Raw genomic sequence first — 27,951 nt, forward strand, 5'->3', positions numbered from 1 at the left:
CATGGATATGAAGAAGTCTCATTAAGGGGGTGGTGTGGTGGTGCAGTGGTTAGCACTGTTGCCTCACACCTCTGGGACCCGGGTTCGAGTCTCCACCTGGGTTACACGTGTGGGGAGAATGTATGTTCTCCCCATGTCGTTGTGGGGGTTTCCGCAGGTGCTCCCCCCACAGTCCAAAGACATGCTAGTTGGAGTTACTAAATTGCCCATAGGCGTGCACGTGTGAATGGTGTGCGTGTGCCCTGTGATGGGCTGGCCCCCCTGTCCTGGGTTGTTCCCTGCCTCGTACCCATCACTTCCAGGAAATGCTCCAGACTCCCCGTGACCCAGAAGGATAAGCAGTTGGGTAAATGAATGGATGGAAGTCTCATTAAGGGAAAATCTAACCCCGGCCGGCTCTCAGAGGTCAATCACTGCAGCTCACAAACATTCTCCATCTGACCCATTCTCTGATGTTTGCTACTGCTCTTCTTCCATTCAGTGCTATAATTTGACACAACCACACAGCCCCTTGAGGCATCACCCATCTCACACCTGAACTTTTATCCATCAAGTGCAATTAGGGGCATGCTAGAAATTGTGGGCCACCTGACAAATGGTCAACTTGGACCGTCTGGTTAGGTTGGCCCTTTCAATCCGAAAAAAACTCGGACAGAACTTGCTTGATTTTGAGGCCCCTATGAAGTGCTGTCCCCCCTGAATCTACCAGGGTATCTATGCCCCCTCCAACACCCCTGAGTACAATAATATGGCAAGATACCCTAGATCAGTTAACACATCTGAAATCCAAAGAATTAAATTTAAATCTGTTAAAAGAATTGTTGTCATTTATAGAGCTAAAATGAGCCCTTGGTGTGGTGTGATTAATTTCGCTTTAATTCGCAGTGTCTGGAAGGCAATAATAATTGTCAGTACAGTTAGCAAAGATTCTTTTGCGGGTCTGGCTTGATTGTAACCGTAGTTCACATTTATCACATCAGTCTGAAAAGTACTTGTGAGCTGCTGATTTAAAACCTTGTCCTGGATATATATGCAGAAATACTTGTCTCGCCTCCTACTTAAACTCAATGACTCTGTTGCCACTGGTGACCATTCTAAAGAGATGTTGAAGGGTAGGTGTCTTAAGTTTGAGTTTCCACAAAACTGTGGATGTTTTTAATGTGCACGGAAGAAAAATACAGAATTTACAACAATATGCATTTGGGTATGTACGTGCATATACACAAATGCAAGGTCATTTCTGTGTCTGCAACACTGCCCTCTTCTGGACAGCTGGTCTGCTGAGGGAGACGGCACAGACTGTTGTCATATAGTCTGCTGGTGGGCAGAGAAGGTGAATGCAGCAAGTGTGTCACAGACAAAACGTAGCAAGTACTGTGCAACTCACACGCATCCACCTGTCCTGTATGTCTTGTTCATTACTCATACAACACTAGCATAAGTTTTGGCTCAAATAGGTTCCTTGTGACTAAATCCAGTAGTGAAACACAGCTGTACCATCAAGTACGAGGTCATTCCTCCAAAAACACAAGAGGTCCCAGCCCGTCAGTGGGAGTGTCCAGCAGCATGATGGTTAATCAGAATTAAAAGAGCAGAACCTTCAGCTTCACAGTCTCTGCTGCTCTGTTGCATGCCAGTCATGGTCATCAGCAGTGTGGAGCTGGTCTTCAAAAGGTCTTGGCAATGCTAAGAGGTGATCACGCTCCCTGCAGACACCCTGAAGTGAGTTTCTGTACGTGTGTGTCGGGCCACAGCAAAAGCAATCAGAAAAGTGTAGGTAATATTACAAGAATAATAACAGGGACCAGTTACTGATTGCCTTTGTTATAGAGCTTGGGGGCAGTTGCTATTTTATCTTCAGGCCACCTCGACGATGTAGTCGGTGGTTACAAGTGGCTGTTCTTGGAGAGGTAAGCGATGAGTGCCACTGCCACGCCCACATAGATTCCCGTCCCGATGGTGATTGACAGCACAGCCAGAAAGAGCGCCCGTCGCGAGCTGGAGCTGGCCATGTGAAAGTCCCCCTTGGCTACAGCCTTGTTTGTCTGTAGGGGAGAGAGAGAGAGAGTCAATGAGAGAGAGGCACAGGAGTGAAAGCCAATCAGAGCAGAGCACAGTGAGCTGACACTGGAGAGAGGCAGGTGGTTGACGGCTCGGTGAGTCAGTCCTCCTCCTGGACTGCGGAGAGCCTTACATCCAGAGTGTGCTGCCAATGTTCAGGACAGACATTCTGCTTAATTATTCACATCTGAATGCCTTTGTGGTACAAAGTTTCCCTCCTTTAATTATTTTTATTATTATTTTAATTAATTGGAGCACAGCCATCTCTTTGTCCTGGCACTGTTAGCATGTAGCACTGGGTTTATTTCTTTAGTCATTTATGAGATGCAGTCCAGGCCTTTTGAATTAGGGAAGGTTTGGTCATATATGGATGGGGGTGATTATCCATGTTTTCTCCTGCTTCTCTGTGTAGATGACAGGAATGGAAAGAGTTTGGGTGGGGGGGGGGGGGGGGGGAACTAGCAGAAACATGGACCCAGTTTCCCCACAGTCAAGGTGACAGGGTGGCTGCTTCTTCATCCATGATTTATAGCAGGGCTCTTCATATATGGACCTCAATTCCAAATCCAAGCCTTGTTTTCAGTTCTACTAAGTAGTTGGTTTAATAATCACTGATTCTGATTGCCTGGAGGCTTCACTGCTGGCTCGCAGGTAAAGGAAGGCTGGAAAATCAGTAGTGCACAGACCTTGAGAACCGTGATAATAGCCCTGATGTTATAGGCTTAGAACATTCTGACAGCACCAACACTGCCCTGACCTTCCCAGAGCTGCCCTGAAATACAATGAGCTGGCCAGAACTGCCCCAAGCTGCTGTGAGCTTCACAGAATTGGCCAGAACTGCCCCGAGCTACCAGCATGGGTCAGGGCCAGGAAGCATGGCACCCTACCGATCATAGCTTCTGCTGCTCTTCCTGATGAGTTCACAAAGGCTCCATATAGAATGATGCCCATGCCAGTACGGGAGGAGGGGCATCTCAGTATAGCCGATCACCCAAGACACCCCTCCCCAACTGCATGGTGCAAATCATGCCCACAACATCTGTATCAGCTCAGTGCTTCTCGAATCCGTAACATGTTGCCTGTTTGCAATGTCTTTGTAAATGAGCTTCCAGCTCCGCCTCTATGGACGTGCTGTGACCCCAGCCGGAGAATGCCCTCTCCCCCCCCCCCAGTCCCCCCCCCCAAGTAAGGTATTGACGATTCTCTTTGAACTCACTGACCTACGGGATCCATTTAGCATCTGTAAATCAAGTACGCAGAAAGCCTAAAAAAACTGCAGGAAACTGGGTCACGGAGGGTGACCATGTGACTCTGGCAGCTAAAGGAGGCAGTAAGTGGTACCCGCAGGTCAGTCCCCCATCCATCCGGGTCATACCCCCAACAGTGCCAAGGTCTGTCGCTGGTCAAGCTGTTCATGGCCGTGATCATGCCAGCCAATACCTGCTCATAAATTCAGCTGGGCTAATGTCTGCAGGCATGAACCAACTGTAGAACGGGGAGGGGAGCATTCAAACTTTAATGAAGCAGTCTTATTATCCTTCAGTGTATCAAGATGAAAGTTATGCCACAGGCCATGAAAGTGAACAGTCCACTGCATATTTTCATCCTTACAACACTAATATTTAATGACCTAATACTGAAATCATCAAGCAATGTCATTGCACAGTGTTTCTCGCTCTCGTGATGCAGACCCAGTGCAGCCGGCCTGCAATCATGGTGATTTAATGCAAACCAATGAGATTATTCACAACCCTTTTTCTACAGAAGGGATGTGAGCTTGACCTCATTTTCAGGTGAGTGTGGCCAAAAGCTGTCCTGTGTTTTATCACGCTGCAACCAAACTGCTCTTCTGCAGCGCAGGCATTTCTCTGAAGTGCCATGTGGGAGAATCTAATTGAAAAAGGCACTTGAAGCCTGGCAGACAGGAAGGTTTACGGCATGTCCGGAAAGCCGGTCCCATCCCACCGGTTCCGTCCCACCGGTTCCGTCCCACCGCGTTGCCCGACACACGCAAGCACGGACACTGTGATCCCATCTGAAATGCTGCAGGTGCTGGTGCGTGCTGATGGGGGTGATGTCCCCCCCCCGGCCGTCATGCAGGCACCCTCCCCGTTCTGCAGTGTGAGCAGGAGGACGCATTGCAGAGAGAGCGAAATAGAGACAAAGAATGGGGGGGGGGGGGGGGGGGTATAGTTTCAGTGCCAGACCCCCGTGATTGATGATACCTATAAATGGGGTAGAATTTCAGAGATCACCTGATTACTGTCCCACCCCCCAACCTCCTGTTGGTATGGATGCTGTTTTGACATCAGCACTCAACTGGTGATGGGGGTTGAAATATTCATGGTTGAGGCTGCTAGGCCCCCCTAGGGAGGGCTGTGGGGTCTGTAACAGAAAAGCCCAACTACTGCAAGTGCCTGCTACTTCCAGCAGAACAGCCCTTCCATGGTAGAAGCTCAAGCAGAGAGAGACAGTGGGGAGAGCGTGTGGTCTTCTAACACAGCCAATAGCAGCTGGGAGTGTCTGCAAGCAAAGCCAATAGCACTTTGGTCACTCTGACAACATGTAACCTCTATTGCCTGTATTCCGCACAGCCTCTTGGGCTCTGCCTTGTAGCGAGAGTGAATCTTGATTTGGGTAAGATGAAAGCACGACTGTCCATTTTCCTGCTTTCATGTCCTTGGGAAAACAGGCTGGTGTGACGTGCAGCCGCCATATCAGTGGTAAATTAGTTTCAGTCGCCATCCTAAAATAGGCCTAAATGAAGCAGCACTGCCAACCAGGCAAGGCTACGGAATGGAGTTGAAGTGAATACAAAAAGGCTCGCTGGGAAACAGGGCTGCCGTTCCATGTTGGAGGTTTAGGCTTAACATAGTAATTACATACATAGCATGCACAGGATGGGCGTGTGGTGATTTCCTTGTGGAGTCCTTGCAGGAAAGGAGTATTAAATAAGTAATCTTGTTTCTGTGCTTCGCCTTCTGGGTACAGATCCATGGTTCTGTCTTCTACAGCACCTATTCAGCTGTTTTACAATCTTAATCTGCAAGAATTACGTTTTTTTTTTTTTTTTCCGGTTTAATAGACGTTAATATTGTACGTCATTTCCATGGTAACGGATTATGATTCATGAAATGTACTGCGCAGGGAGGCACACGGAATGTGATTTCCTGAAATCAAAGAAACACAGAGACACAGAAATTGCTTCCCCGATGTCCTGGTCCTAATGAACAGCAATACTATAGCTGTGAGAATGTAGTTGTTAAAATTGATCTAATGACACCATGTAAAACTGGCCTCCTGAAAGGGCATCCCCAGCCCTGCTATGTAAGGCTTCAGGCCTCCAGCCACCATGTACTGAATTAGTGGTTGGAAGATGGATGGCGGGATGTGTCAGCCTCACTTTGGTTAAAGAATCTGAATATAATATGGATGGTCCTTCTGAGGGACAGACCTGTAATCCAGTTAGTTTTGAGTGTTGGGTTTGCAGCAGTGACTGCAGTGCCCCCGGAGGCACTCAGCGGAGATGTGCGAACAGCCGACGCCATGTTGTGTGTGAGGGATCCCCTTCCCACTGGCATGTTGCTCCTCTGCTGCCCCTGGTGAGCTGCTCTGCACATACACAGCGTGTGCATTCGCTCAGCATAGCACCTTCTGCCCTGCGGCCCCTGAGTACCGCTGAACTCCGGGCCGCTCTGGGCTGTTCCACCCTGGCCTTGGCAGCCGGTTCTGGCATCTTTTGGCAGCATTGAGGTGAAGCCAGGGGAGCTTTAAGGGCCGGACTGCAGTGTCACCCTCTGCAGGTGGCACATGGCTGGCAATAATGATTCAAGCAGGTCCATAAGCAGCAGGCAGACACTTTGTAATTCCCCCAAAAAGCAATCTACTTTATCAAACCGGAAATTGAAATTGCATCTTTAAATGAACTGAAGCTAATTTTAGCAAAATTTAAAAGGCCATAATCTTCTTAAAAGGGGAATAAAGAAGATTTCACTAATTAGGGTGCACTGACATTTATCTGCTGTAAATCGGACCAGCAGCAGGTGTCCTTGCCAAGCATGATATTTTGATGTGATTAATCTGGCTTTCTTGGTAAAAGACAAACCAAAATATAAATATCTGCGAAGTCACGTCGCAGCTACATGACAAATCAGCTGAAAAGACAAAGAAGGGCTGGCAGGACATGACTGAACCAGACATGGCACAAAATCTGACCCCGTGATTCTGGACATTACACACACTATCCCAAACAGTTTCAGGTGTTCTGTCGCAATTGAGAAAATTAGTTCATAATTTAAAAAAATCATGGCAGGATCTAAATATAAAATCAGTGCACTTTCTCAATCAATCAATTGTGAATCCTTCACCAACAATTTGCATATTGTGCGTAAAAATGTCAATACAGCCAACCATCTTCTAACTGTTTCTCCTAGTCAGAGGAACAAGGGCTAGAACTGTAAAAATAGATCTGTTGATGAACAGTCAAAGGTTGCATGATTTAAATGTAATGTAAAAAGCTAGAGAACTTGTTCTCTTCTTTGTTGCTCCTCCTGCAAGAACAAGGAATTCTCTGCTCTCCAAGTACTGTCGTTTCCCACCTCCGAAATGCCTTTGACAGCATCCCCAGGACTCCCATCATGTTACACACCCAATGTTCTTGTTGTGAGTTTTCTACACAAGCGTGGAATACACCGTTGTCACCAAGGATACCGCAGGAACATGTCACGGGCACTTACCATAGCACAGACACAGCAGACATGCTCAGGAAATCGGTGCACAGGCTCCGATGCCGGATTGAAGTGCTGGTGATCCACAGAGCATGCGGATAAACTACAATGGCCTTCATATTGCTCTCCTGTTTCACCATGATATTTTTCTTGCAGATTGATCACAACTTTCTTAAGGCTAAAGAACAGGCAGTACGATGCAGAAATTTCCAAAGGAGAAAAATGCGGTGATGGATGCTGACTGACATCCAGCGGCACTTATGAAGGAATATCAGGAACTTTTACAGGGTGACAGAACCATATTTCTCACACACTCCAAATGGTGAGAGATGGAGGGAGGTGTGCGCTGTGGGGGGGCGCTCCGGGGTGTGTGTGCGACATGTTGGCACCCTGACCCTGCCTGTCTACACTGGTGCAGTGCTGAGTGCTGCTGGCCTTCCTTCTGACACCCTCCGCGTGGGGGGTCACAGCACGTGGCACCGGCCCATCCTGGGTCGAGAAGCTTCCTGTCGCAGAGGCCTGTTACTGAGCCTGGTGCTTCAGCGATGACAAAACAACAGCATTCTGGTTACTTCTCGGCCTCAGCTCTGCTTTGGCCTGGAAATGAAAGCCTGAGATTCTCTTTCTGCCACATTCTCATCTTCATTTCCAGCCCTAACCTTCCCTGTTATCGCCTTTCCTGTGAGCTTCCCTTTCTTGGGGAGGGAGACTTAGATTTTCTGGCGTGTGCACGGTTGGAGGGGATTACTGCCCTATCTCGCTGCATCCCCCCAACTGTGCAACTGATGTTACCCGTGGCAACAAAGTGACGAGAACGAGAAGATGCCATTCTTTCAGCACACCTGAGGCACCATGGGTACCTAATGTGGAGACTAAGCCTAATTCACAATGCTGGGAAACACCTTTTCCAGTCAGAAATGCTACCTTTGCTGCTTGTATGAGGATGATTTTGGTCAATCAGTATTTGTCCAGGTTGATGGGGTGGGGGGGGGGGGGGGGGGTCCCTTGGCATGGTCCAAGGATGGCTTATACACCCTGACTCTGGCCCCCTGTGTGTCAATTTGCAAGAGGATAAACAAAATCCATTTTTAAAAGGCATAAGTCTGTTTTCACTTCTCGAGTTGTGGGGGAGGAACCAGGCTTAGGAGATCATGAAATGGTTGGAGCACATGAGCTGTCCCCCCTTACAAGTGGGCGGGCATGGGGGAGGCAGCAAAAGCACGGGGGGGGGGGCGTTGGAGAATGGGCATAGACATACAGAGGGGTGTGGAGTGGAGTGTCTGCTCACAGCCAGCGGCATGGCTGTGAGTGGCCTTTAGCTTGGAAGATCTCGAAATCCTATAACATCTGGATATTACAAATTAGCTAGCTTCCTCTTCTCAGCCCCAATAAAATTAAAATGTTTTTGTTACTTATAACACTTTTTTTCCCATTTTGCTTACCCAGTTCAGGGTCATGGATAGCTATTAATATTAGTAACAGCAGTAGTACTAGTATTGTCATAATTAGGTTCTCTAACCCATTTTCCTGGGCAGCTCTTTCATTGGCCAGTAAAATAAGGTCATCCTGGATAACGGTGCACTTCCCACACCCCTGGGAGAAACCACGGAGTAGGCCGACTGGTCATCGCTGAGTACACACGAGTTTTTCCTAACCTCATTTATGTTGAGAAAAGTTTTTTGTTTTTTAGAGATATGAAATGCTTCAGGGGACGTTCACCACATCTGGGTTAGCCATAGTTTTCTCGAAAAGGGTTCTGATTCTAAGTGTATTTCAAATGAATACATTCATGCTTGAATATATTTATGTTTTATGCTTCATTGCTAAGAGTTATTGAATGTTCCTATGTCTTGAAAAACACGTTTAATTTAGTGCCCTGTACCGGTGATGAAGGGCTTCAGCATGCAAAATGATCACCGGCAAGTTGTTCTTTACAGAGAGGAAACATGTTTCAGTATAATTACTTCAGTAATTTAAGTCTACCTAATTAATTACTATCAGACTAAAGTAATTAACTATAGGCGAGGTCAGTGTCACGGGACGCTGGAAGCCGGTAAGGCGAACAGGCAGGCGAGCAGACAGGAAGCAGGCAGACAGGCGAATTACGGGGCAAACTGGGGTTTTAATAAGGGAATCGGGGGGAACGGGTAGCAGGGAACATCTGACGCGGACTAACATCAATGACAGACCACGCTAACAGGTAAGACCAGGACTTAAAACCAGACAAGACTAATCAAAGTAAGCAGATACAGCAGGGTACAATCAAGGAAATGCACGTGGGAAGGCAGGGGGCGTGGCACACACGAGGAGCGGACGAGCCGGGCATGACAGAGCCCCCCCCCAAAGGCGCGCTGCACCGGGCGCGCCCAGGAGGAGGCGACGAACGGGACGAGGGGACCAAGACCTGAAAAACAAAACCCAAAACCAAGAACAAAGGACCGGGAACTAAACAGAGAGACAGAACAGGCACAAAGACAGGACCAGGGACAAAACCTGACAGAGGACGGGGAACACGGACCGACAGAGAAAGAGAGGGGACACAGAAGGAACAGGCGGGACACAAGGGCCAGGAGTGAACGGAGGGCACAGAGGAGGACGGGCAGCAAAGACAGGAGGAACAGAGCCGGAGGGAGCAGAGAGAGGTGGGACAAAGGCGGAAGGAGGAGAGAGGACCGAAGGGACAAAGGGAGGAGCGAAGGGAGACAAGGAGGGGGAACAGAGGGGAGCCCGAGGGAGCCCCAGCGGGCGACGGGAGGCAGCCGGAGGGGCCGCAGGCGGCCGGGAGGCCGGAGCCGGAAGGGACCCCGGAGGGGTCGAGGAGACAGGGCGAGGGACCCGCGGAGGGGCCAGGGAGGGAGCAGGAGGGAGCACCGGGGAAGGGGACGAGGGAGCTGGAAGGGGCCAGGGCGAAGGCACGGCGAGGGGGGGAGCCGCAGCAGGCGGCGACGTCCGGGAAAGGGCCGGAGGTAAGGGCCCCGCAGGCGACCGAGGAGCCGCCGTCGGGGAACCCCCAGGCGACCGACCAGGACCCAGAGAGGGGAGCGAGGCAGGGCGACGAGGCACCGGAGAGGGACCTGCAGGCGACAGCCGACCCGGAGGGCCAGGACCCGCAGGCGCCAACCGAGCCCCAGCGCAGGCGAGGGAGGGCGAGCCAGGGGGCAGGGCGGGCGGGACCCCAGCCCTGCGTCTGTGTCCCCTTCCCCTGCGGGACACAGACAGGCCGACCCTAGTTCGGGGTCGATGTCGCCGGGGCGAGGGACAAGGGGTTACGAGTTCTGTCCCCGAGGGGTCCCATTCCAGCTCCTCCACCTCCGAAGAGGGAGGAGCCAAGATGGAGTTGTCCAGGACCACCTCGGGGACTAGGACAGGGACTGGAGCTGCTGCAGGCGGAGGGGGCGCCTCTGGAGCTGCTGCAGGCGGAGGGGGCGCCTCTGGAGCTGCTGCAGGCGGAGGGGGCGCCTCTGGAGCTGCGGCATGCCGCCGGGGCGCCGGGACAGGAACACGGTCAGGCCGCCGGGGCGCCGGGACAGGAACACGGTCAGGCCGCCGGGGCGCCGGGACAGGAACACGGTCAGGCCGCGGGGGGGGCGCCTGCCCGGGAGCTGCAGCAGGCGGCTGCTGAGGGGGCGCCTGCCCGGGAACTGGAGCGCGGTCAGGAACTGGAGCGCGGTCAGGAACTGGAGCGCGGTCAGGAACTGGAGCGCGGTCAGGAACTGGAGGTGGCTGCAGTGGGGGCGCCGGCCCGGGAGCTGCAGCAGGCGGCTGCAGAGGGGGCGCCTGCCCTGGAGCTGCAGGTGGCTGCAGTGGGGGCGCCTGCCCTGGAGCTGCAGCAGGTGGCTGCAGTGGGGGCGCCTGCCCGGGAGCTGCAGCAGGCGGCTGCAGAGGGGGTGCCTCTGCAGGAACTGGAGCGCGGTCAGGAACTGGAGGTGGCTGCAGTGGGGGCGCCGGCCCGGGAGCTGCAGCAGGCGGCTGCAGAGGGGGCGCCTGCCCTGGAGCTGCAGGTGGCTGCAGTGGGGGCGCCTGCCCTGGAGCTGCAGCAGGTGGCTGCAGTGGGGGCGCCTGCCCGGGAGCTGCAGCAGGCGGCTGCAGAGGGGGTGCCTCTGCAGGAACTGGAGCGCGGTCAGGAACTGGAACACGGTCAGGAACAGGAGCTGGCTGCAGTGGAGGCGCCTGCCCGGGAGCTGCAGCAGGCGGCTGCAGTGGGGGCGCCTGCCCTGGAGCTGCAGGCGGAGGGGGCGCTTCCGGAGCTCTCCGGAGCTTGATCAGCCTCCGGAGGTCTTCAGCCATCCTCTCCAGATCTGAATACGGGGATTCTGGAGTGAAAGAGGCGAAATCCTGCCCCAGTTGCACTGCGAGCTTTTCCCCCTCCGGAGGGCCCTGTGGGGCCGGTTCTCCCATCACCCTCCAATACAGTCCCTGGAGGGTGAAGTACCTGTCAGCGAGGGCCGCGGGCGAAACGGGCGTGGCCCCTTTAAGAGGGCGGGGAACCCGCGGGATGGCGTCCCTCACTGCTCTGGCCCTCCCATTGGCCAGCCGCTCGGGCCGGTTATCGCACCGCTTGGGGGGCGGTAGCTGTTCCGCAGGGAGGGGCTCTGGGTCCGGGAAGACGAAGGGCTCGTCCTCTTCATCCTCGCTCGGAGCCCAGAGCCTCGCCAGGGAGCAGGGTCCCAGACCGTACGGTCCCAGGTCGGGACCCAGGACGAGCTCCTCCTCCTGAGGGAGCCAGGGGCTGGAGAGCGAGCAGGCGCCCAGACGGATCGGCTCTTCTGGGAGCTTCTTCCTCCCTCTCCGCTTCTTCTTTTGGTCTGTCATTCTGTCACGGGACGCTGGAAGCCGGTAAGGCGAACAGGCAGGCGAGCAGACAGGAAGCAGGCAGACAGGCGAATTACGGGGCAAACTGGGGTTTTAATAAGGGAATCGGGGGAACGGGTAGCAGGGAACATCTGACGCGGACTAACATCAATGACAGACCACGCTAACAGGTAAGACCAGGACTTAAAACCAGACAAGACTAATCAAAGTAAGCAGATACAGCAGGGTACAATCAAGGAAATGCACGTGGGAAGGCAGGGGGCGTGGCACACACGAGGAGCGGACGAGCCGGGCATGACAGTCAGAATCTCAGAGAGGGAAATATCCTTTCATCCATTTTTTGAAATCGCTTGACATATTCTGGGTCTCAGAGGATCTGGAGCCTGTCCCGCAAGTGCGGAACAACCCAGGATGGAGTGCCGACAGAGGAAAACATATATACTGTACTTTTAATCTAAGAAATATTCCCCCCACCCACCTTTCCAGCAAAACGGACACAGGGTTTAGCTCATCCTTAAACCAGGGGCCCCCCCAAACTGAAGCTGGGGGAGGCGCGTCCATGTGACCAGCCTCCCGAGACCGCTGGGAAATGACACGGCGGTGTGACAGGACACACCGTTTACTCTCTCTCAGATGCTAAGAAGACAGCTAGATTCTGCAACGCAGCTGGTTAAGACTGGAAATCACAGTGCTACCAGACCACAGGCTCCAGACAGGCTCTGTATTTTCAGTGATCTGTTTAGTTGATGGAGAGGATTTGTTCAAGAGTCTGCAGCATGAGAGACCAGTGCTCCTTTCTGGTAGATTCCATACATACGTGCAAATGTGATTATCTGCTCAGTACTAAAGTTTCAAATTCAGGCATAATGATATAATTGTGAAGGTTTAGCTCTATGTTTCCCCCAAACCTATTCATCAGCAGTTTGAATATGGACTGTAACAGTTTTCGCCACTATAGCTACCAAATAATACACTTAGTAAGCAAATATAATTAGTAATGAGTCTAAATTAACCGGGCAGATGACACAATGCTGCTTTCATAAAGGATTTGCCAAATGAATGGCCATCACAGCAAAATCATTCAACTAATTATACGTAAGCAAAAAAATAATGTATGAAATAAACCATAGCGGGAAACATCCAACGTTTTGTTTAATGTTCAACTCGCACGGATTTCAAGGTCACCTCCATCACGTGCACGGTGTGATTTCAGCTGACCTTCAGAAGACGCGCGGAAAGCTGGCTAAATGCTAGCCGGCTGAATAAATATGAAGTGTGCCCGGTAGAGCTTGCCTGGCGCCCAGGGAGGCCGTTAGCTAACAGCGCACGCAGTGGCCCACGCTCCCTCGCCCCCCCTCCCCCCCCCCCCACCCCAGCTGAGATATTGTGTAGAGAGCTTAATCTCCATGTGGGAGTGGGTTCCAGAAGCATCCGATCAGATTATGCACACAGGCTTCGTGCAAACAGATTGTGTCACTCAATTTTGGGACACTATTTGTTGGAGTTTTTTTCCCCATATTTCCTCTGCCGATAAGAAGGACAGGATGTGACACATTCAAGTACCTACCCCAGGGCTTTTGTGGCTGATTAATAGCGCCCCCTATCCCCCATGTTACTGGTATAGAAATGTACCTCAGCCACGCTGCTTGGTGGGAGACCTGGAGAAAAGGTGTACGGTGTCTGGAAAAGCTCCCCAAGCTGTTTTATGAGTCTCACTTATTCAGTGGAAAAAAAAACTCCAAATATGATTTCAAAGGGATTGTATAGCAGATGTGGAGCTGGAAAGCCTGTTCTTCGCCACACAGGAGAGATATAAATGTGATGGGACAGCCTAAAACCTTGAGTGAAGTGGGTGACCTGAATCGCCCCACTGAAGTATACCTGTGACCCTATCGCGTCCGCAGCAGAAGTCGCTGTGGGTACAGGTGAGTTCCAGTCATGGAAATAACAAATGAGAACAAAAGGAGAAGCTGCAGTGCTGTGCGGCAGTTTGCATGCAGAGCAGTGTCGCATTTGCACGGACGCTGCTTGAGGAACGTCTCCATCCTGACAGTGCTCCCAATAAACATGACAAATTGGTCTGGCTACAGTATAACGGCTGGCTTAAAAACCCCAGTGTTTTCTGTGGCAGCATTTCAAAACAGGACAACAGCAAGCTGACTAAGGAGCCACAGTGCTGCAGATGCTTCTAACTACTGCTGCCCTTGGTATTGACACACCACTGTGCATCCAGTTCAGGCTTTTAATGGTTTAACTGGAGAAAAAACCAGCAGATACCTATCTGGCATATCTGTAAAAACCTACAAATCAGGTTTGCTGGAAGTCTGAGCGCTAACTGTATTCCCTTTGACATTTCACCTTAATTGAAATATTTTATTTATTTCAAAATTTGCAGTATTTATTGTGACTGTCTCGCATTCTGAAATCGCAGGTGATTCCCTGCTGTAAACTGCAGCACTAGTTTAGTATTTTTTGCATCCTGCTTGGCAGCACTCATACCCAAAGTAGCTTCCCTGGCTGCTGCCTGCATTGTTGTTTGCAGCTGGATATTCACTGAAGCTGAGCCATGACACATAGCCAACATGTGGCCGTCACCTCCCATGGTCACATGACACTCTTGCAGAAAATGAGAACAGCAACACAGGGATATTGGCCAATAAAAGATCATATTTGCCTTTGCACTTTCTCCTGGCGGATCGGCAAGTCACTGCATACGGCACCATTTGTTGTACTGAACCATTAATGACTGAGCTCAGAAGGTTCCCATAACTTCCAATTCAGCCAGAGCAAAGCAGAGAACTGGCATCATACATAACCATCAGCATCCCATCCCACTTTGAATAGCTTTTAAACGTTTTCGGACAGCACCAAGACACCAAGAGTACATCTATCTCCACTGCTCTTTTCCTTTGAAAGTGGGGTCTGGCTGTTCATTGGCTCCCAGGGTGATGGACAGCGGGGCCAGACAAGAGCATGTGTTGGCGGAATAGGCTTTAGCGGGTTGTCAGCCGCACTGCTCATCACAGGGGTCAAGGAGATGATCCATGAAGAGCAAGCGGCTTGCGGGTAAAGGGACTTCCGCTGCCTATCTAGCATGTTGATTGGATATCGCACTTTAAAGGACAAATTTAATAGGAGTCCTGTTCTGTACCAAAAAAGGCACAAGAACCAATTAAAATCCACGTGACCTTTTGTGCCATGAATAGTATGTGTGATTGGAAGCTGGAAATGGCGTTCGGCTAGGAAACGGCTCTTTAACTTTATTATTCACAAGTAAACCTCGCCTCCAAGTGCCTCCACAGTAAAAAATATTTCTGTCAGGTTGCAGTTTAGGGATTCTAGAAATCCTCATAGTAATTAGAGACTTAATTAAAAATAAAAAATCAATGGCATTTGCCTGACATAAACCAAAAAAACCAAAGCTTAGAAGTGTCTATCCAAATGAAATATAAATACAAATTAAGTTAAGAAGTGTTACAGAATCAAACCCTAAAAGAGGGCATTTTCTCAATGTTTTAAGAAACCAATGACAAACTTTTCAATCAGCTCTAAGATCTGTGTTTGCTGTATGTAAAGCATAGGGCAAAGATGCATTGTTTGAACATGTTGAATAAATAGTTTTACTGCTGCTACGTCATCGTAGCATCCGTTAGCATAATGTGTTTCATTTCTGATGCGACTCCTTTATAAGCAAATCGCTGTGGAGGAGAAACTTGCGTAAATATGCACGCTGCATGTGAGGATCAGAATACTTTTGCTGCACTGGAAGTGGTTGCACTTGGAGTAAATCCTCATAGTCAAGTGTGAAGTCTAGCGACCGGCCAGAGGAGAGAGAGGCAGCTTCCTGCCTGCTTTCTTTGTCAAGGTGGTGCTTCTTTCTTATCGCTCAATGGTGCAAAAACCCATTTTCAAAATGAGATTCTGGTGACGCAATCATTTGAACAGGAACAAATGTGACATAAGATGCATTACCTGTAACCCAAATTAATCGTTCTAGTTCCCGCCACCTCTTGGGGGTGCCATCTAGATTTCTGCGATCAGATCTCCAAGACTCGATGCATTTTGTGAATGCGGTGTGATCGCGTAAATAATATAATAGCCCTAAAGCATGTGTGGTAGGATTTTTTCCCTCTAATGGGTCCTGCTTGCCTGATGCCTCTTGCAATGCCCTGGTTTTGTAGGGGGATTGAGTTATTGATTCCCGTGGGTTGAGCGGGTCTGCCAGTAGGCTACATGTCAGAAAGGGGGAATGAGTGATTTGTAAGCTGATTGTGGAGCAGTGCAGCCCAGCATGGGGAGGGGGTGGCACGGGAATAGCTGGGTGTAGATCAGCCACAAAGCCCCTATCGTCAGCAGACAGATACAGAATGCTATTTCCTGAAATGACTCCGCTTATGAAACACAGCTTCCCGGGCCTGCTCTCAGAATGCAAATGGCAAAGACCCTGACCAGGACAATCGATTGGAGGATGGATGGTTGGATCTCTGCTTCTTCTGCCTCCAGGTAATTTCAGCACAGATTTCATGCTGCTTAGCACCAGACTTATTGAGTCGCCACTGCTCTGCGCAGTCTGGCTCTGGTCCTGGAGGGCTTCTTTTCAGTTTGCTTTTTTTCAGGCACTCGGACAGATGACTATGTCATTCAACTGAGGATGGCCTGGCCGCCAGCGTGGAATGGCAAGGTGTCTGTGCCTGTCCAGGAAGGTTGTGTGGAAAGGCTGCTTCCTGGACACATGCTAGGCCATGTCTATGTGACTCCATGCCTCTCCATATCCTTGACTAACTGCATGAGCCTAGCTGGCCTCTGCCCCCCCCCGATGTTACTGCAGCTTAACGTTGCCATCAACCTTGGCCGAACACTGTGGCATCAATGTGGACAAGATGGAGACAAATCTGTGTGTTTGGTTAGTATTTGACGCACTGAGTTTACTGTCACAAGCCGGTTGACTGTTGGAGCACAGGCTGCGGATGGTGGCGTGATGAATAACACTTTTTCGTGAGGGTGGTGGTGGGGGGGGGGTTTCACTGACAGGCAGATGACTTTCTTTGGGTTCAGACAAACTCAGCTCTTACCATGGATTTGTCAATGTGAGATCTTCTGCTATTATTAAACTACAGTAATATGGTCTTCAAGCAGTTCATAAATAGACCAAAATGTAGGTTTGTGTTTTTATTTCAAGGGCTCTGCGCCCAATGACATTTATATCAAGTGACAGGAATGCTTATAACGAAGGTACCGTCTATGGTGAGACTGATGCTGTTCAGTGTTCTAATGGGGGCTTTGACAATCCAGAGCCACAGAAACGCCACCCTTCTTTGACATATCGGTCTTTCGGACCTCCAGGAGGGTCGCCAAAGCTCTGCTGCGTCATGGCATTTCTTTGTTGCCACATCTGGGAACAGCTGCCCATAGTTTACCATACAGCCATACAGGTGCCATGAAAAAACACAATGCTGCTGTTTGGGGACACAATTCTCCTTTTCTTGGGTATTGTCTCAAAACCAGTCAGAGGTATGAGAAAATAAACACCCCTGTTTCCCTGGCCCCAGGGGGGGGCAATGTGACGTGGCACTTACCTCATGAGACAAGTAGAAGGCGGCGATGCCCAGGGGCCAGAAGCAGCAGAGCATGGAGAAGACGCTCAGGCCCAGATGGTCCCTGGGGGGCATCATGAGGAAGTTGTCCTCGCTCTCCGTATCACTTGAGTACTCGCTCTGCGAATCCACGAAGAGAGGCACAGTGGTCATCTTAAAAGTGAAATCATGCATTGATTAAAGGCCAACTTCACCTTGGCTGACCATCAAGCAGGACCATACGGATAGGTCACTGTCCTAAGACACAAAAGACCTTGATAAAAGCAGATAAACATGGGAATGTCGCACACGCCCAACATGCAGCAGAATTTACACAGATGGTGTTTTTTGTTTGACACATTTATCAATATTTATTGATGAAATTCAAAACAATGCTTGTTTTGTTCTTGCCCCCCCCCCCCCCCACGTCCAGAGGCACACCTAGCCAAACCTTGCAAATAATGTCTAAAGTCCCCCTTGTGCAAGGAATAATCGACTATTGAAGTAATGCAGACACATATTAATCATAATCTAATTTCTGCATTTGGCTCGCGAATAGACAACATGAGCTTCAGTTAGAGCAGAGTGGTTCCTCATCTCGCTATAGCCTGATGTGTCAAGCGCCATTTATCTACTGGGCATGAATTTGTTTGTGATGCACATCAAAGAGCACAGCGACGTGCTGTGGTCTCTGTCTGCCTCGATGGCCCCCCTGCCCGCCCCCTGCCCCTGGGCGGATGGCTTCTAGTTTCATCATGACATGATGGACCTTTTGGAAGGAATCTGCTCTTGGAGGGAGGTCTAGGGGCACCTCCTGCCTGATTGGGCGCCTCCTCCACCTCCTGCCTGCCAGCTGGCAGTTTCCCGTGATCTGCTCATTGAGCTCCTCGCTGCGGAGGACTGGGGGGGCGAATTCGCCGTTTGTGCTCACGTTCGGCCCATCTGTGCCGTGCGAGTTACTGGAGTAACAGTTGCTGACGTGAAGCAGCAGCCCTTTGAGTGCCCCCACCCAGGCACCATTAAGAGGGCTGTCTTTGAATGGAAAAACCTCTTACAGATAACTAGAACCCTGATAAAAAAACTAACACGGATTTCAAGAGGATCACACCTACAGTACAGTGAGAAACGTGAACCCATGATTGCACAGCCCCTCTGGGTTAAGTGTGTGAGGGAGTTTGTTTTATTGTGCATCTCTTCTGCCTGTTTTGACACATGATTGCATCGAGCTATGTCTGTCGGCACTGTCCACACACGTCACACACTGCTGGTGGTGAAAGGCAGGGATGAAAAAGCCCCTCCCCCCATGACATCATGAGATTGACTGGGTTCTCCTGCGAATCGCAGCTTGTCCTGGTGTTGCCATGTCCCTTTGCGCTGGAGTTGACAGCTTGCACTCTCTGGCAGGGACTCTGCCATGGTGTGGCCCTCCATCGGGGGGACCTGGTGCATATGGTCATGCCCAGAAGGGCATAGCCCTTGGTGCCAGGCAACCCACTAGAGTCACTCCTGCTTTCAGCAGACATTACTCCCCGTGCTAAGCCCAGAAAGAGGCTGTTTCGTGGGAAAGCAGGTGGGATCCGATGATGGGTCATTTTGGGGCTGGGATTCTGGGTGCAAAGCTGATGTCTCACGGCACCCTGAGGGAGCGGGAAGAGGATGTGATGGCAGACGGGCTGAAGCACGGAGGAGCAGGACAGAGATGGGGGGCAGGTCAGTGAGTACCAGAAAGGAGTGAGGGGCATCTGCAGAGAGGCCTCAGTGTTTGTGTCACACACTCCATGTCCAACATGTCAGAGATGGGGGGGGAGTGTCAAGCATTTTATTAACTGTGCTTGATAAAGGTCGGAAAACACACCTAATAGTCAGATAATGACAGTGGTATGGCGGCCTTTTAACACACTACAGGTTATTAATCTTTATCAAGGACCTTGTAATTGAAAATGAAATTGATATATGTAAATGAGTTTAATGATTATTTTACACAGGTGTTCACAGTAGAGAACATGAGTAACTTACCACCATTTAGTACGAATACAGCATCGTCCTTGACCAATATAGGTATAACTGAGGCCGATGTGGTAATAAGCCTAGCTAAGCTCAAAATAAATGAATTGCAGGGTCCTGATGGCATCTTACTTATAGTTTTAAAAGAGATGAGGAATATTATTAGCCATCCTTTAACTTTAATATTCCAGAAATCGTTATCTGCAGGTGTGGTACCTTCTGATTGGAAGCATGCTAACATAACGCCCATATTCAAAAAGGGGGATAGAAGTAATCCAGCAAACTATAGGCCAATCAGCATTACATTCTAGCATTACTGGAAAAACAATGTAAGCTATAATCCAAGTGAAAATGGTAGATTATCTGGATGCAAACAACATTCTGAGGGATAACCAACATGTATTTAGGAGAGGTAGATCCTGTTTAACGAATTTACTTGAGTTCTTTGAGGAAGCTACAAGAGAAATTGATCACAAAAAGGCCTACGATGTGATCTACTTAGATTTGCAGAAGGCCTTTCATGTTGTCCCCCACAAACGGCTCCTGCTAAAGCTCAAAGCAGCAACGATTTTAGGAACTATAGCAGCTTGGATCGAAAACTGGTTAATAGACAGGAAGCAGCGAGTAGTTATTAGAGGCACAATGTTACAGTGGGTCTGTGTTCATAGTGGGGTACCACAGAGTTCAAGTTTAGGACCACTGTTGTTCTTAATTTACATTAATGATATTGACACCAATACATACAGCAAACTGGCTAAATTTGCAGACGACACCAAGGTGGGTGGTGTAGCAGATACTGATCTAGCAGCAGAGAGGCTACAAAGGGATCTGGATTTAATTAGCGACTGGGCTGATGCCTGGCAGATTAAATTTAACATAGAATAATGTGAAGTAATCCATGCAGGGAACAGAAGCATAAAGTACAGATATTTTATGGGTTCCACTAAAATAAAGGTAGCTGATTACAAGAAAGACCTCGGTGTGTATGTTGATGCTTCCACTCTCGCCAGTGTGGGGAAGCAACAAAAAAGGCCAATAGAATGTTAGGTTACATCTCTAGGTGTTTGGAGTTTAAGTCAAGGGAGGTGATGCTACAATTATATAATTCCTATATTATATAAGATCCCACCTAGAATATTGTGTGCAGGTTTGGTCACCATACCTTAAGAAGGACATTGCTGCCTTGGAAAAGGTGCAACATAGGGCTACCAGAATGATTCCTGGTCTTGGAGGAATGTCTTATGAGGAGAGGTTAGCTGAGCTGAATCTGTTTAGCCTCAAGCAAAGGAGACTAAAGGAGGATATGATCCAGGTATATATGATTCTAACAGGTCGGGATGCTGTTCAGCCAAATGGCTATTTCAATATTAGTTTAAATACTAGAACTCATGGCCATAAGTGGAAATTAGCAGTAGAACATTTTAAAATGAATTTGAGGAAGCACTTCTTTACACAGCATGTAGTTAGAGTATGGAATAGTCTTCCTACTAGTGTAGTGCAAGCTAAAATTCTGTGTTCCTTTAGATAAGATTTTAACAACTCTGAGCTATTAGTTAAGTTCTCCCCAAATGAGCTTGATGGGCCGAATGGCCTCCTCTTGTTTGTAAATTTCTTATGTTCTTATCTCTGGTGGACATCCCCCAAAAAATGGGATTTATGTAGCCTCATGATGCGGAGAGAAGTTAAGCACTTTTACTGGTTTAAAAAGACAACTTGGCATTAAGGGGGGTAGATGAGGATGGCTTCACCCACCAATAAATGAAAGGAGAGCCACCCCAACAGTCACAGGAGGAAGATTCTGGTGCACAGCCGTGTCGGGATGAGCTGGAAGATTAATCAGAGCCATGGTTCCGTGTGGGAGATGGAGTGGGGCCCTGCAATCGGGGGGGGGTCTGTTTGAAGTCCCGCCCTGCCATTTTAATGTATGAAACGCTCTGGCTTGAAAAGACCCCTGTTCATTTATAATGCATGAAAAGGGCGAGCCTGGGGTCTGCGGGAGAGCAGCGACAATATCGACTTTCCTGCAGGGAACAGAAGCAGACCTGGGGGGTGGCAGTGCCAATTAGGCTAGGCACCTGCATGCCCTCAGCCCTCATGATTTGTGGCACTGTTTGAAGTGTGCCATCACACAACTGGCTGCAGATCAGACTTCCTGGGCTATCAGGTGTTTCCCTGCCGCCGGACACCCTGCTTTCCTGACAGCGCCGATCCTGCCCGAGCTACACTACCTGCTGCTAGACGCTTCCCACTGCTCAGCCTTCTGGGAAATCCGTTCAAAAACAATCACGCAGAGAGTAGCTCTCTCTGAACGTGAGCTCAGAACTTTTCACTCCCAAACCAGCAACCCACCTCCAGCTCCTGAAAGTCATCCTCGTCATCCATGTCATAGGAGAGTGTCTGGATCTTGGCGTCCTCGCCCGACAGGTCCAGGAACTTGCCGTCAGCGAATACGAGCCCCTCCTTGGTGGCAGGCGAGAGCTCCTCGATGAAGGTGGTCTCGCAGCAGTCCCCGTCACCCCAGGCCTTCAGCATGTTTTCCGAGCATAGGATGAGGTTGGGCCGAAAGTGGGGGTCCACGGCCTGGGACAGAGACCCAGGATTCAGCAGCTGGGGGGCTGGGTTCTTCTCCTGCTGGGGCGAAAGGTTGACCACGACGTGCCCCTGGTACTGCGGAGCCGAGTATACCGACACCAATCCGTCTTTGGACTCCACCATCAGGTTGCGGGTGTTGATGAGCCCATTGCGTTGGGGGCCCACTGCCGGCTCCCCCCCTACTCCACTCCTCTGCACCGGCAGGTCCTTCTCCTCCGGTGGCCGCTCCATGGTGCCTTCCTGTGGGCACGAGTCTCTACCTGTGTCCCTTTCTGTCCTGTTTCTTCAAAGCAGCCTCTGGATAGGCAGGAGAGAGTGGAATACACCATCCATCAGCTAATCAGGGAAAACCAAACACCATTTATGTGACACTCATACACCCCCATATAACATTTCATAAATAACAAGCCTATTACATTCAAATTCATAAGGGTTTCAGGGAGGTTTTCACTGCAAACTCCCACAGATTGGTCAGGCTTATCACTGCACTGCTCAGTGGCTGTCACACTTGTTAGCCATGTAGACTGAGTGTCAAAGGTTTGGTATTGATGTTTTGCCATTTCATTTACTGTCCCAGTCTCCATGGAGACTTGCTGTGGTGTGAAACAACAGGAGAGTATTTGCAAACGTTTCATAGCTTTCCCAGTCCCAAGCGATGCTTCAGTCAATGACAGGTCATGTTTCTGGAAAACACACTGGGGTGTGAATTATTGGCCAGTTTAATATTGTGTCTTACAGAAACGTCTAAGATGTTGTTTATGCATTACACCAGAATTAATGCAGAAAATTAGCTATAAATTATTTTAAGGCATTTGTGAGAGGCTGTTTATAGAAAAGCTCTAGTACAGAATGTCAGTGGAAGGCAACAGAATGAGAACTGATGAATATCAGATGCATTTAGACAAAGCGTAGGGTGAAAATCACATGCATGTTTATAGAATACAGGGTAAATATCATGCATATCTACACAAAGTTAAGCATGAATATCACTCATATTACACAGAGCACAGGCTGAATATCACAGGTGTATACATGGAGTGCAGGGTGATTATCATACATATCTACTTAGAGCAGGTGGAGTATTGGCTCTGAGGCTATGGATCTGTGCCCTTAACCTGCAATTGCTTCATCCTGGGTATGATGTTAATCTACATCCAGCCCTATAAGGACGTCCTCCAGCATTCAGGGAAAACCTTGGGGGTTGGTGGCAGGATTTGCATCAGCCATCAGAAAAACTCACACTGCTCCATTCAGGCTAGTGTGGTGCCGAGGCATCACCCACTTCATGGCTGCACTCAGGTTCTCACCACTGAGGTAGCTTGTTGTGTGCTCCTTATCTCTGCACATGTGCAGGGTGAGTGTCATGGCTGCACTAAGCTCAGTGCCATGCATGGTGTCTGTACATAGAGGCTAAAGCCTCGCTTCACTTTTCTAGTTATGAAGTCCTGCTAAATAAGCCAGTGGTGGACCGCCCCCCCCCCGAGCCCTTTGACATCATCAAGGTCAGCCTCTCCTCTGTTTACTGGCCTCTGCTGTCTCCTATGCCCCCCGCCAACCCTGATGCTGTTCAAAAGATTTGTTGCCCTGCCTTGCTGCACAGCCTTATCTGCCCAACTCCCCCGCTGATGCTAAATGCCAGCTAATAAAACACTAAGTAGAAAGACCCAAAACTACAGGAAACAGTTAAACTAGGTTGTCAGTTAAAATGGTAAGGCAATAGTTTTAACACGGACCAGGTGTCTGGATTGGTCCCTGTCCTGCCCATGTGATATGCCTGTTCTCTGTTTGTCCAGGAGGTATTGCTGGTCATCCTGTACTCTAAAACCCTACAGTTTCCTTATTTTCCTGTCTGCTGTGTAGCTTAATAGGTTGGCTTTTGTCTAGTTCCGACTTCTGTTGTGGGTTCAAGACTGGCCAGAGTGTTTTCTCGCTTTATCATTTATTTGTGTATTTCAGTTCCCCTGTTTTGTTTCTGCTTCCTGTTCTACTCACAGTATGTCCAGTTTTCCTTGTTTAAGATTTCCTTGGTGTTTAAACCTTTCTCTATCGGTTAATTAACCTCACCAGCTCCTCGTTGTCCCTAGTCCCTTGTTTGTTATATACCTGCCCCTTGTTAGCCCTTGTTATCCAAGTATATTTGTGCCTGTCCTTGCCTGGTTTCTTCAGTTAGTCATTGTAATTGTCTCTGTGTCGTAGCAGCATTTGCTCTGCATTTGCTGCTGGTCTACTATGTTTTTTCCAGTGTCGCCCCCTGCCTTAGTTTCATCATTTACCTTTTTTGTTTTGACTCCTGGTGATTCCTGTGTCTTAGTGTGTTCTTTGAGTTTAAATCTTTTTATTCGTCGGAGCTGCTATGTGTATCATCTCATCCTTCCCTGCTCCGTTTCCCGCTGTAACACCCACATGTTTAATATCATCCACTTGAAACAAAGAAGGCAATTAAATTGGTAAGGAGGTCCAGGCTCTTAGCTGATTGTTTAATATTTGGCACAAAGAGCAAACCTGTGAAATGGGCAACTGTGAATTATGGTGGAGGATCAGTCACTGCTGTTTAATCAGTTGATATGTGTTCCACTAAACAGCCTAGATATAAAACTGACCCACATTCTGTCACACAAACTGGTGCTAAACTAATGACATTTCCTCTGGAAATGTTTGAAACCGAAGTATTAAGCGCAGAAAGAGTTGATCATATGAGTTAGTAAAGAACTCATTAATCGTTTGTCAGTTCCCAAATAGTGCTTCACAAAGTCTTTTTAAGTGGACCTGATTAGTTAGTGTTTTAGAGGGACAGTTTTGGGGTTTTCTTTACATTGAAACTGTACTGCTGGGGTTTCCCAATTTGGCTGATCAGAGTCTACAGGTTGAACACGAATGTTTTTGTAGGGCAGCAAAATATATCTGCGGGTTCTGGAACAAAAAAAGTGACTAGGGTGATGGATTGTGTGCGGTGGATTTCTCTCTTTTCCATTGTCGTTCAATGTCCCATCATCTAAAGACCATATGACAGGTACAGTTGCCCCTAAAGATTTGCGAATTTGACATTCGCGGTTTCATTTTTTCAAATTCGCGGTTTCAGTTATTCAAATTCGCGGTTTCAGTTATTCAAATTCGCGGTTTCAGTTATTCAAATTCGCCGTTTCGGTTATGAATTGGCTGTGAACAATTGAAACAGGAATATTTTTGCAGCTTGCCGAAAGATCACAGAAACTCTTAGGTGACAAGTAAGTCAGAAACAATACTGAAAATGATGTGAATCACATAAAATCACTTAATATTAGTTTTACATAATGTTTGTTAGTGTAAGTGCATACTATATCTTTAATATTATTAAATTCCTGGCTTGGGTACGCCATGCATCTTTGTGTCAGAGCAACCAGCCACACTCATGCAGTCTTTATGATTATACAATCTTGCGTTTCCTGTAGTAAAATTTTCCAGCATTTTTCATAATGGGTCCAAAATGTATGTGCATGTATATGTGTGTGTGTGTGTGTAGGAATTGAGTTTAGGGGTGCCCAAGTATTATTCACAAATTTCCACATTCTCTGGGATCTTCCACCCCAAACCCAGGTGGATGTGAAGGGTGACTGTATACAGGTATGCATGCAGGCTACACAACCTGGATAGAGCACAGTTTACATCATAAAGCTGAAAGTGATTAGTCGTCATTCATTACACACCACAGCACATAACAAAATGTGTCTTCTGCATTTAATCCATATGTGACATAATAAGGGACAGCTAAATCAGCACCCATGTGTGGTACGTGTTGTGGAGATAAATGACATACATGCTGACAGTTTAAATAGGTATTCTGTGGTATTTTATACATCATGATTATGGGAGAACATATTTTAAATGGAACCAGGATTTTGGCCTAAATAATTACAGGCTAAAACTTAAGTAACACTTCCAGATCTATTGTTTTGTTCTGGTCAATAGAATAGTATTTCTGAACATTTCAATTTTGGAGACCTAACACAGCATTTATATTTGTCACATAGGTTGTTAGTCTGTGTTGCATGGTATGAAAATTATGGAAATGTTTTTACTTAGTCACAGTTTTCTGTATTATGTGGTTTATGTGTAGACTACTGAGTGACACAAAGTGGATGTGCAGTAGAAATCGGTAGCCTACAAGTCGGCCTGAGGTGGGTTTTTAATGGAAACTATTAAGACGATTACTACTTGCTACACAAAAGTCGTAACTAAGAAAACAAATAAAACCGAAAACGGCAGCTGGAATTGCAGGCTAAGTTGGTACCTGTGCATAACTGCTGATTTGAGTTAGTTATTATATAACCCAAAAGATTAAAATGGCTTTGCAAAGCTTCGGTGTCACTGTAATTAGTGGTTAGTTTGAGAAAGTCGCACCTGTGGTCGAGTCCTCGGCACAACACAGGCAACGGTAATAAAATACCAGTTTTTACACACGGGCAGGCAAACTGGTGTTAACAGTGACTCTTTTGTACCTAAATGACAAAAGCTTCATGCTTATCATTTGCGGCATTCACTCGCAGATCTATTTAGACCGGCTTAATCACATCAGTGTTTAATGTTTCATGTATTTGATGGTTAATTCTAGTGGTCCGCTGGTCTGCGTTACTATTCTCCTTGTGGGTCGACTTATAGGCAAGACAGTGGCACAAGTTCTGTATAATTCAAATATCATTTTTCAGTGACCAAGATATTCCTACTTTAATTCACAATAGACCTCGATTTATTAAGCATATTAATTTTGAAATATGTGCCATTGGCCCGATATGTCATACCATATGTAGAAATCTATTAAAAGAATAGTATTGGCGTAATTTTATGCCATTTATCATTAACATATTGATTATTCTGTGTATTATATTATGCGTAATCGAATTAGATTTCTCTCAGGATGACACTGATTAAATGCACGATCCAATGTAAGAATCCCATGTAGGGATGCAGGATTAGTATTTTTGTTCTGTTTGATATCGTAAATATTTTACCTGTCTGCAGCCTGTATAACTCATGCAGTCACTGTGGAGCACTGATGTCATATTGGCGCATTCATTCAATTGCTTTTCAAGTTCGTGATCTGACTAAATATTACATTTACGCTTACCTTCCAAGGTGAAAGAGCGCTCTGCGATGAGGATCCCCTGCAAACACATAAACCCTCGGCGGCAGGACAATCTGGGTTTCCCCCGGTTACGATCTTCTCTCGATGTCCAGTCTACACCAAGATTGCATCGCAGGCTTTAAAATAGTTTAAGACTCCCAATCGTCCGAGTTCTGGCCCGTTTTAGGATTAGATTTCGATAGGATTATACCTTAATACAAAAAATATTAAAGCACATCACTAAGATAGTCTTTGCCCTTCAGCAACAGCCTTATAGTCCCACGCTATGCAGAGGGAATTGCACGTCCATCTCCCCTCGGTGTCGATGTATGCATGCGTCTTTAGGAAGGACAGACGTAGGGGAGACGCGCAGGGGGAAAGGGATAGCGCCGTGTGAGCCTATTGAAGGCTCATTCTCCCGATCGAGATTCAGTGAGTCGAGCAGCCCTCCCCTCGGTCCTAAAGAGCTCACGGTGTTAGGCAGGACGGCCATTCCCTGCCACTTTCTTCCAATACAACTCCGTCCTTGAGCGCCAGGGACTCCACATCCTGATACAGCATACGTTGCTCGCGTTATTTTTTGCAGACCCGTAACCGGAGCACTCAGCGGAAATCATGCAACGCCTAAAAATAATTGATGATATAATTATAGCGTATGTTGATGCGGATACCTTTTGGAATGCGCCCTACAAGTAAAATTAATTTACTACAATATCGAAACATACAGCAGGGCGACCTTGACTACATGCACGGTAAGCATGCTTTGGCGAAAAAACGGTCCTGATGTTGCGGGCAGCGCTCCCGCTTGGCGGCTACAGTGCTGAGATACCGCCCCCTTGTGTCGATGTTTGGTAAAGGTTTGTGAGCTAAGAACTAGGGCCCGCTTGTTTAGAAATAATCTGATTGGATTTTAGCTACCAGATTGAATCAAAACTTCAAATGGGTTGTTGAAAATAAAAAAAGCATTCTGAAATCAGATTACATCATGTAATGTAGTCTTGGTTTTGATCTGGATCAAACCTTAAATATGTGTTGTTCAAAACGTTTTAGAAGGATTTAGAGTACCTGATCTGGCAAAAGGTAG

The 27,951-nt window shown here is 48.2% G+C and overlaps 1 protein-coding gene across 1 annotated transcript; it reads right to left on the reverse strand.

The window, feature by feature from the left end:
* Positions 1–1,153: 1,153 nt before the first annotated feature.
* Positions 1,154–27,646, reverse strand: LOC125738613 (synapse differentiation-inducing gene protein 1). Its single transcript, XM_049007770.1, has 4 exons — positions 26,871–27,646; positions 21,527–22,066; positions 17,177–17,314; positions 1,154–2,045 (listed from the first exon to the last, which is right to left on the reverse strand). The coding sequence occupies exons 2-4, from the start codon at positions 21,998–22,000 to the stop codon at positions 1,887–1,889; spliced, it is 771 nt and encodes a 256-aa protein (XP_048863727.1). The 5' UTR covers positions 22,001–22,066; positions 26,871–27,646; the 3' UTR covers positions 1,154–1,886.
* Between the last annotated feature and the right edge of the window lie 305 nt (positions 27,647–27,951).

Source organism: Brienomyrus brachyistius, chromosome 3 (genome assembly GCF_023856365.1).
Source record: "Brienomyrus brachyistius isolate T26 chromosome 3, BBRACH_0.4, whole genome shotgun sequence".
Lineage (NCBI taxonomy): Eukaryota > Metazoa > Chordata > Actinopteri > Osteoglossiformes > Mormyridae > Brienomyrus > Brienomyrus brachyistius.

Bases quoted from the DNA above. Each gene is read 5' to 3' on its own strand.
- LOC125738613 (XM_049007770.1), bottom strand. From the start codon at position 22,000: ATGGAGCGGCCACCGGAGGAGAAGGACCTGCCGGTGCAGAGGAGTGGA. The intron at 17,315-21,526 runs GTGGGTTGCTGG...GTGGATTCGCAG, and splicing joins ATGACTTTCAGGAGCTGGAG to AGCGAGTACTCAAGTGATAC. The intron at 2,046-17,176 runs GTAAGTGCCACG...TCTCCCCTACAG, and splicing joins CCTTCTACTTGTCTCATGAG to ACAAACAAGGCTGTAGCCAA.